This window comes from Xiphophorus maculatus, chromosome 20 (genome assembly GCF_002775205.1).
Source record: "Xiphophorus maculatus strain JP 163 A chromosome 20, X_maculatus-5.0-male, whole genome shotgun sequence".
NCBI lineage: Eukaryota > Metazoa > Chordata > Actinopteri > Cyprinodontiformes > Poeciliidae > Xiphophorus > Xiphophorus maculatus.
The window spans coordinates 16,362,130-16,372,077 of record NC_036462.1 but is presented as its reverse complement, the minus strand read 5'-3'; the positions used below and the strand labels follow the sequence as shown (position 1 = coordinate 16,372,077).

At 39.0% G+C, this 9,948-nt stretch overlaps 1 protein-coding gene across 3 annotated transcripts; it reads left to right on the top strand.

Annotated features, from left to right (window-relative positions):
* Positions 1 to 8,863, top strand: rbm5 (RNA binding motif protein 5). 3 transcript variants are annotated; one of them, XM_023325039.1, is made up of 25 exons: positions 1 to 146; positions 386 to 433; positions 1,713 to 1,887; positions 1,967 to 2,122; positions 2,228 to 2,297; positions 2,698 to 2,771; positions 3,462 to 3,545; positions 3,736 to 3,796; positions 4,188 to 4,253; positions 4,343 to 4,503; positions 4,605 to 4,702; positions 4,801 to 4,888; positions 4,974 to 5,042; positions 5,193 to 5,259; positions 5,668 to 5,762; positions 5,845 to 5,998; positions 6,671 to 6,765; positions 6,856 to 7,035; positions 7,141 to 7,281; positions 7,364 to 7,450; positions 7,537 to 7,728; positions 7,813 to 7,887; positions 7,973 to 8,073; positions 8,166 to 8,295; positions 8,390 to 8,863. In XM_023325039.1, exons 2-25 carry the CDS (start codon positions 417 to 419, stop codon positions 8,513 to 8,515), a joined length of 2,562 nt encoding a protein of 853 aa, XP_023180807.1. In that variant the 5' UTR covers positions 1 to 146; positions 386 to 416; the 3' UTR covers positions 8,516 to 8,863. The 3 variants fall into 3 exon arrangements, with proteins under 3 accessions (XP_023180807.1, XP_014331447.1, XP_005796971.1); XM_014475961.2 differs by having other exon boundaries at positions 1,964 to 2,122; positions 7,367 to 7,450; XM_005796914.2 differs by having other exon boundaries at positions 1,964 to 2,122.
* The last annotated feature ends 1,085 nt before the right edge of the window (positions 8,864 to 9,948 follow it).

Here is a 9,948-nt window from a genome sequence, read left to right as displayed (position 1 = left end):
GCATCTTGGGATAAAGAAGGTTCCATCGTTGTCTGTGTCGTCAGCAGTCTTTCGACGTGAAATGAGTTTTGTTTCTTGTAATTTTTTAAATGTTTCTGCTATAAAGTAATTATTAAAAGAGCATCGTTGTAAAGAAATATACGTCGGTGAGTTGTTTTATTTGTTGGGTAGAGCAGTATTCTGTACTGGGTGACGTCGTTGTTTTTTGTCCTTTCCCAACAAACATTCGGGCTCCATGTTATGTTTTACCATGGTTTCCCTGCATTCATTTAACTTGAAAACAAATGCGTTTGTGAATGAATGTGTTTTAAATTAACTAAAAAATATCTAGACAGGTTGTGGGAAGGGAACAATGAGTAAACTGAAGGTTCTTTCTTTCCTGTAGATTTTGCAGGAGCGAAGAGTCCGTTAAGAAAATGGGTGCTGATAAGAGGTAAGCCTCAACCGAAAGCTCTTCTTATGTTCAGTGGTATTAAAACATAGATGGGATTCAGTGTTTGTATTCTAGAGAACGACCGTTCACGATAAGCTCAATTGTAAAATGGTGCCGAAGTTACATCAGTAGTAAAGCGGAAAAAGGTATGTCCTTGTTCTAGCAGCGAAGGGCGTCAATGCTAACATTTTTACCTCGTAAGGAAATTATTTTTGATATGCTAGGTCAGCCAAGATTCATTTCCTCTCATTATCTGAAATAGATGTATTTTTTAAAATCTCCTTCAGCTAAGACCTCTTTAATGTCGAGGCCTAGTTTGAAATTAATTGCTGAACGTTCAATGAAATGCATGTAAATACTGGTCAGAAATTAAAAGATGTGCACTACTATAATTCTTAAGTCATATGTGTTGCTGATGTTGTAGGGATTCATTGTTTTCCACCAATCACCAGCCACCACCAAAATCGAGTTGAATGTAAAAAATGACAGAAGTACCAGATGCCATAGAACACCCATAAGTTGAGCTACTGTGTTAGTTGTAAACTCTGTATTTACATCCAATCAGATAATGCAAGAGTCTTTATACACATAAAAAGGTTAAATGTGGTTGCATAACCCTGCAAAGACAAGCCTGCTGCTCCTGGTCTTTGATAAATCACAGGTCAAGCTGACAATGTCCACACAAAAATCAAGTATATCAAAGAAGTGGAAATGAGTGTGGTTGACATATAGCTATACACACAATGTGTGCTAAACATCTTTTAGTCTAAAGTGCTAGCATGTGATTGTTAAAGAACTGTTTCTGGTTAAGGGGGAAATAGTTTGCTCTAAGCAGTGCAATGACTGTACTTACATTGTTTTGAATGATTGTTGTTCCCCATGAGCCTGAGCCAAGCTCCTGATAAAAACAGTTCCTTCCTCTGATCTGTCGGTAAACTGCAGCTGGGGCGGTTCAGCTTTTCTGAGGTCTGAGTGAGGGTCTTGTGTCGGTGGAAACATAAGAAAACATAAACTTCTTAGTAAGCTCTACCACCATATTTTTATATTACTGCTTGACTAATGGCCACTTTCATGTAAAGAACCATGGTGTAAATCTAGCAATGTGTGATTATCAATGTTTTGTGTTTCCTTAAACTTGCTGGAGACTGTTGACACACAAATTATGGTTTAAATGATGGAAAACAGTAGTTTTATTAAAGCATTTTGTTTTGATATGAATTAATTTATTATAATAGTCATGTAGATTGTTGTAATGATGTTTTTTTCTGCTGTCTTACAGGATCAGTCGGACTGAGCGTAGTGGTAGATACGGTTCAGAGCAATCCCGTGATGATCCAGACTGGCGAGACAGACGGGACAGAGACCAAGAGCGTGATCACAACTCCAGGCGCTGGAGTGAAGAGAGGCGTGATCGTTATGATGGAGACCGTAGAGGACCACGAGACAGCCCTGAGGTAAGAGCTCAAATACCTGCATATTTGTGTTCTTATTTTGGTTGCTAATATTAAACTTTAAGGCTTTGTTTTGAAGCAGAGAGAGAGGAAACGGCGGAACAGTGATCGATCAGAAGATGGTTATCACTCAGACGGTGACTATCAAGAGCAGGATTACAGACGAGAACCGGGGGATGACAGGAAGAGTAAGACCATCATGCTTGGGGGGTTATCTTCTCACACTACTGAGGAGGATGTAAGTGATTTTGAATATCAGTTTTGCATATTTAGTTTGAGTAAATAAATGTTTATTAAGATACAGTGAATCCTTATGTAAATTGTACTTTTTTGTATAATTTAGATTCGTTTTGCCATTGACCAACTGGAGGGACCCCAGCCCATAGATGTCAGACTGATGAAAAAGAGAACAGGTGAGAACCAGAGGAACCCCGGACCCTTAACTCCCCACCCCCAGGCTTTGACCATAGGGCCAATCTGCTTCCATTCAGACCCATTTTCCCATAGCACATAGGAGAGAGATGTGTGACACAAACAGATGTAAAACTTTTGATGCAAGACTTACTGTTTCAGTACTTTGTGGATCTGTTCAAGGTAAGTACGGCATTACTAGTTATTGAAGTCAGTTGACTGACCCACTCTAAGAGTGTGGTATTCAGCAGGATTTCTTGCTATGGTAAAACTCCTAAGGAGTGGCCTTTTGTGTACCAAACTTGGCCTGGGTCGTGAAGCAGTTTGTGGAAGACTTTGAATAATATGCCCATGGACTCTTAACTAACACACCTCCCGTCTATATTTGAATGCTGTCTCTAGGTATAAGCCGTGGTTTCGCCTTCGTGGACTTTTATCACTTGCAAGATGCTACCAGATGGATGGAGACCAATCAGGTTGCTTCACAATCGCCAAGTCTAGTTTTAATCTTGGGGATCTGGAGAATTGACTCTAAAGGCAACCAGAATGTGTTGAATATGAAGTGTGGAAACTGTAGGAAAATAACTCATAGAATGAATACCACACATCAAAACAGTTTGACTTAAATATAACCAGAGATGTCTATTTGTTTTTGATCTGAAACCTTCTTACATTAACAAAGTGTTTAGTTTTACTATTAGCATTGATACTAAACAGCAGACACATTTTGTGAGCTCTGTATTTAAGATTATGAGCACACCTTTTTGTTTTTTTAGTTTAAATCTTGGTGTCCATTTGATGACTTAAGTGTTATCTTTTTTTACGCCCAAGTCCTCAGTAGATGGGAATTTTAAATGTTTTCATTTTTTAAATGGAAAAGCTCATGTTTTTTTTTTCTTTTTCTGTCTTTTTTTTAAGCTGTCAGCTGTGTCTATTAGGATCACATTATACATTCTGCTCCAGCCTAGTCTGGGCACGCGGGTCCCAAACACCTAAAGAAACTTCTTTACATCATGCTCACTTATACATCATGTGCCTGTCTTTAACTCAAAGGCTGTCTGTTGGGGGTCCCTCTCCCCATTCTCTCCCTTCCAACACTGCTTGCCCCAATTGATTAGATATTAGTCCACCATGAACTCTTGAGTGATTTTTGTTTCCTCTTTCAGAAACTTCTGGTCATCCAAGGCAAAGTTGTGGACATGCACTACAGTCACCCTAGGAACAAGTATGAAGACTGGCTCTGCAACACTGTAAGTAAACTCTGGATTTTGACCATTGTTCAGTCCAATCCAATATTTTCTGCACTGGTACAATTGTTAAAGCTCAAGTTGTGTCTCAGGTTGGTTTAGCGTCAAAGTAGACCTCCTTTTGTCTGCGGCAGCTCTGTTCCGGGCTTTAGTAGCTGTTTTTAATAAAAATGATTTGAACGGTTACTTGCAGTGTGGCCTGTACAATTTCCGGAGGCGATTGAAGTGCTTCAGGTGTGGAGCAGCTAAAGCTGGTAAGTAGTTGAATCAGCAGGAGGCCAACCACTGCAGACATCCGCACAGCCTGGGCTGAAAGTGTTGAGGTTTAGCACAACATCTATTACAGTAACTGTACAATCTTAAAAGTATTTTCACTTTTAAATTGGGTTTAGACAATTAACCATCGTAAGCAGTGATAGATCACTGCTTACGATCTATCACAAATGAGAAAGGAAGTCCAATATTTCAAAGTAATCCTTGAAGTATTAGTATTAGCTCCCTTAAATTTTTGACCCTCATGGTGTAATTTATATTTTTTTTAGGCTGAAAACATCAGGTTTTTAGCACATCATTTTTTAATGTTATTTTAAATCATCATTAAAGGTTATGTTCATGCCGTTTTTATTTCTCTGATTCTCCTAACAGACGGTGAAGCGGGCAATGCATCTGGGCTCCCTGAACTTCAGCCCACTGGTGATTTCTATGGAGACAGTAAGAGCTTTTGTTGTTCCAGATCCAAAAGCTAAAACGATTATCCACGATTGGCTTTTCTTAACGTGAATCCTTGTCATCTTTTACAGCAATCATCTTGAGAAACATTGCTCCTCTGACCACGGTGGACGCCATTTTGACAGCGCTGGCACCATACGCCAATTTGTCAGCCAATAACATTCGCCTTATTAAGGACAAGCAAACGGGCCAGAACAGAGGCTTTGCTTTTGTTCAGCTGTCCTCCCCTCTGGTAAAACAACCTTGGATACATATCGAATTATTTATCAAAACAAATCACAACCCAGTGGTCTAAAGGTACCATTTTAAATTTGATATCTCAACTTTTTGCAGGAAGCTTCCCAGCTGCTAACCATCTTACAAGGTTTGCAACCTCCACTGAAACTGGATGGGAAAACAATCGGGGTGGATTATGCTAAGAGTGCTAGAAAGTGAGTCATCTCTGTAATGCATTAAAAGGCATTTAGTTGTATTTATGGAACTACCACTTTTGTTGAACACAAAGTAATTAACCTTTTGTCTCAACTAGGGACCTCTTATTGCCTGATGGGAATCGTGTCAGTGCTTTTTCTGTGGCCAGCACAGCCATTGCAGCAGCACAGTGGTCCTCAGCTCAGGTTGGCCCATTTTTCTCAGAGTTCCTTGTTATTTTTTCTGCAGCTGTTGCGATCATACACTAATGATCTGTCTTCCACCTTCCAGCCACAGCAGAGCTCAGACGGGATGTCAGAGTATGCCTGTCTGCAGGAAGGTTACGCTCCTCTGTCACAGGTTAGTTCAACGAAGTACATTCAGTGCCAAATGTTTGGAGTAAAAATACACTTATATATGTAGAAAAGAGTTTATTTGTAGGAGTCTAAGATTAATGGGAATGTCATATGTGTAAGTTATACATTAACATTTGCTTTGGATGTTTTACAGGACTACCAGACATATTATCATCAAGGAACAGCAGCCAGTACTTGTCAGGGAAATGGAATCCTAGGAGGTAAATTGCCTTTTTTTCACATTAGATCATATAAATGTGTAATGTTTTAACTTTTGTCTTAATTGTAGTATTCCATTTTTTCACAATTAGACTGAATCTGTTACTTTATGTAGAACAGGACTATTTAACTAAACTCTTCAAAAGCTGCTGTCCTGCATATTTTAAATATGTTGTTGTTTTAATTCTGCTGATTCAAATGGATGAATGTTCTCCTCAGCATGTTATGAAGTTTTGCAGAGTTGTGGAAGTAAATGTTTGTTTCAGCTGTGGTAGAACAGGGACACATTTAAAAATTACAGGACATCTTTTGTACACATACCACAGCAACACACTACTTCTCTACTTCACTTTAAAGCTTTAGTTACTCAGAATGCTGTAATAATTGGATTTTTTTTTGTGTGGTCTTAGCTGCTCCAGGTGTAAAGCTGGTTCCTGCTGCTGTTGTGATATCACAGAGTCCACAAGTCTACCAACCACATATCATTGCGCCACCTGCTGTACAGGTAATGTTATTGGTTGTAATGAATTACATAAAGTTGAAAAACAATATCAACCTCTAAAAAAACCCTAAACTCTTAATTCCAGGCATTGCCTCTTGCCCAGCAACTGGATGCAAAACCTCAGCCAGGACTTGCAGCTGTTGAATCTGTAGCTCTGCCTGCCTTGGCTGTAGCTGCTGCCCAGGTTAATGGAGCCAGTGCAATACCAGCTGCTGGACCAGCGGGGGAGTCCACCAGTGGTATGGACAAATGTGTTGCTTTACTTTTTTTTTTGTAATGGTACAATCTGACTTTTTATTTTACTTTTTAAAATTGCGATTTCAGGAAAATTTGAGCTCCTTTAAATAGGTTTTGGTAGGTTTAATTGATCTAGCAGATGGAGGCCCTGACCAGAGTTGAATGCAAACTTAAGCTGATTCTGACTTTACTCTTTGAAGTATTGATAGAAAAGATACAGCTATTTATAATACTTGTTTATAGCCTTCCTGCTTTGAATATTCATGTTAGCAACCGAGAGGATGTCACACTGTGTGATAAAGCAGCTGATGGAAAACAGGGTTTTAGCGTCTTATCAGTAAATGCCAGTAGTGACCCAATCTTATCTGTTTGACCCCCATTTAACAACAAAAATGTCTTAATGTGTTGTAGAAAACATAGCTTCCTATAAGTACCTTCTCTGACTTCTTATTGCCTCAGCGATACTGAAGATGGTAAACTAAGTCCACTAGTCACCAGTCAAGGTAGATCAAGCTGAAGGTTTTCTGATGACTCTTTAATTTCTAGGACTTTTTGTTAGTGTCTTATACAGCAGTAATAACCTAAATATCCTAAACCGGTTCTATCACAACTTTTTAATGCGCTTACCAGGATTCTGTTAACAAGTATTAACTTGATGTTTCCATAATCAACAGGTTCTGTTCCTGATACATCTACCTATCAATATGATGAGTCTTCTGGCTATTATTACGACCCTCAGACTGGCCTTTACTACGACCCAAATTCACAAGTAAGTAGCACAAAATCCTTAATATCAGCCAGTTTGGTTGGAGAGATTTCATAATGTTTTGATTCTGTACATCACTGCTTTATGTTTCAGTATTATTACAACACTCAGACTCAGCAGTACCTGTACTGGGATAGTGAGAAACAGACATATGTACCGGCCTCTGGCAACATAAACCCTGGGCAGAATGATAAAACAGCAAATGGCTCAGCGGGAGGCAACAAGGAGCCTAAAGAGAAAAAAGAGAAACCAAAGAGCAAGACTGCACAGCAGGTATTTTTGCAAATCCCACTTTAAGGCACTTTTTATCTGTTCTGTTTAGCTTTATCTGTTTTATTACTGTTTTTGTTTTTAAACTTTGATTTTTAAATATTTCAGATTGCTAAAGACATGGAACGGTGGGCTAAAAGTCTCAATAAGCAGAAAGAAAACTTCAAAAGTAGCTTTCAGCCCATCAGCCAAGAAGAGAGGAAGGAGGCAGCAGCAGCTGATGCTGGATACACATTGTTTGAGAAGAAGGTATGTCATAAGATTCAACAAGTAAACGTCCAAGCGGGTAATATTTGACAAAGGTCGATAAAAATGTTGAATGATTCTTTAGCAGGTAGGTCTAGACAGACTCATGCAAGAGGTTGCGAGATGCGCTGAAGAGGAAGCACTTCCTATAAGCTCTGCCAGTTCTTCCAAGGTATTTCTTCTTTCTGGAGTTTCATTAGGTGTGGCCTCCGAGTTATCTGGTTTTTATGGGATGTTCGCTCTGTGTTTGTGGGTTAGTGTGGACTGGTGGCAGCCTACAGTGGAGACAGTGACCCTGAGGAAGGAGTCGCAGGAGGAGAATCCGATGGCGGGGACCTGAGTCTGGACAAACTGACAGACTGGAAGAAGATGGCCTGTCTGCTGTGTAGGAGACAGTTCCCCAACAAAGAGGGTTTAGTGAGACATCAGCAGCTGTCTGACCTTCACAAGGTATCACCCTAACTCACTGACTTCTGGCTGATTTGTTTCAAATTTCAACAGTCCAACTAAAAAAAAAAATCTGTTTTCTCTTAGAAAAACCTTGAAGTTCTCCGCAGATCTAAAATGAGTGAAGCAGAGCTGGAAGAGTTGGAAAGGAAAGAAACAGAGGTTTGAGCATACACTCATATGCTTGGATATATTCATCTTACTTTGACCTTTTTTAAATTTTAAAAATATATATTTTTGGCATCAGCAAAAATACAGGGACAGAGCAGCTGAGAGAAGAGAAAAATACGGCATTCCAGAACCACCAGTGCCTAAAAAGAAGAAATTCAACCAGCCAGCACCAGTCGTGTAAGAGCATTTTTGTGTATTTTAAGACACAAATTATACTTTTTTTTCTTTTTTACTATACAAATGTAATATTTCTTTTTTTACCTGTGCAGAAATTATGAACAGCCCACTAAAGATGGCCTTACCAGTGATAATATTGGGAACAAGATGCTGCAGGCCATGGGCTGGAAGGAGGGGAAAGGTCTTGGTCGCAACCAGCAGGGCATCACCGCTCCGATCGAGGTACACACCGTAAAGCTAGAGATAACGGGCTCCATCTTGCTGAGCAGCATTAATTACTGTAAAGCGTGCTAATGTGTGTCCTTTTCCTCTGCAGGCACAGTTGAGAACTAAAGGAGCTGGACTTGGCACCAAGGGAACCAACTACACTCTGTCTGCTTCAGATACATACAAAGACGCAGTCCGGAAAGCCATGTTCGCTCGCTTCACAGAATTGGAATGAGTTGTTTTCTAATTTGATTGCGTTGGTGTCATCTGTGAAATATCAGCCATACTATCGCAGAGGAGAAAATGGACTCCTGTTAAATAAATCCACTCTCTGTATGACACATAATGGTTAACTTACTGTCACAAAATGGACCACCAGAGGAGATTTGTTAAAGTTACATGAAGTTGTAAAGGATCTAATTTATAAATTGTACATATGCATAATCAGTTGTTTTACATTGCTGTTTTTGTCTTTTTTCTTTTTTGATTTAAGTTTGTCTTTGCATGACTGTACAGTTTATACGAAATCTTGTCAAATGTAAAGAAAATAAAATTTGAGATCAAAATTGGGATCATTACATAAGACTGAGTCTTGTTATGAGAGGTCAGCTGAAAGTTGGTGCAAAGTTCAATTTTAGTAATTCAATTCAGATAGTGAATCTATTATTCGTGTTAAGATTCATTACTTCTGGTATTTTAAGACTTATTTTAATATTGTAGATTAGGTGATGAAAACTAAAGTTCTGTTTATCAAATTAGAGTAAGACTTATAGAAAGGGATTTTCAACACAGAACTCTGATTGTGGCTGACATTGAATGGAAGACTGCTTTGACATTTATTCAGCGGATACTCTGAGACACTTCACAAATGGGCTAAGCTGCTATGTTACTGCTGAAGAAGCCGAGTACCTGCAGTGATGTATTAGCATAATAAAAGTTAAGTGGAAGGAAAATGTTTGGATGAAAAAATGCTAAGTTTTACTTTTCATTTGTAGATCAAGGGTCCAGATTCTTGAGGAATTAAATTTAAGATGTTCACTTCACACCCTGACTTTAGACAATATATGGATTACTGTCGAGGATGAGAGCAGATCCATCAGTTCAGATGTGCTGAAGGGAAATATTGGAACTAAGTAGGGTTCCTCAACATATCAGAGTTATGTCATAAAACACATAACCTTGTTGGAAAAAAAATACAGCCCCACAAGGGTGAAATGCTTTGTTGCTTCTCTCCTCACTTGAATTGGTGCTTCTCTCTGAATCGATGTATACTTTAAAGCACACTAGTATGAAACCAAGGTTTTCATTTTCATTCTTGCACAAGCAAAACCTGTGGACATGCTTTCTCTGAGCCGAATTAAGCAACAAGGATTCCTTTTGCTAGCTGTCTGTCCAGTTCATACCAGCTCAAACAAGCTTAAAGAATGTGAGAAACAAAAATAGGTTCAGCAGTTCACACATTTTATGGTACGTCCAACAAGTTTATGCTTAGCATGGATTGACACATACGTTTTAAAGAAAGACCTTTTTTAAGTGAAAATACAAAATGAAGCAGATTAAAGGGAAAAGTCGAGGCATGTCACGGTTTTCTACTCTTCACATGAAGCAGGATGAGTGACTAAAAGTCAGAGGTAATAACATTTGTGAGGAATGTGTGATCTGTATATT

What these genes read in the sequence shown, in the direction of transcription:
- rbm5 (XM_005796914.2), top strand. An exon ending in ACTGATGAAAAAGAGAACAG is followed by an intron (nt 2,298 to 2,697) that starts GTGAGAACCAGA and finishes TGCTGTCTCTAG; the next exon opens with GTATAAGCCGTGGTTTCGCC. An exon ending in GTTACGCTCCTCTGTCACAG is followed by an intron (nt 5,043 to 5,192) that starts GTTAGTTCAACG and finishes GATGTTTTACAG; the next exon opens with GACTACCAGACATATTATCA.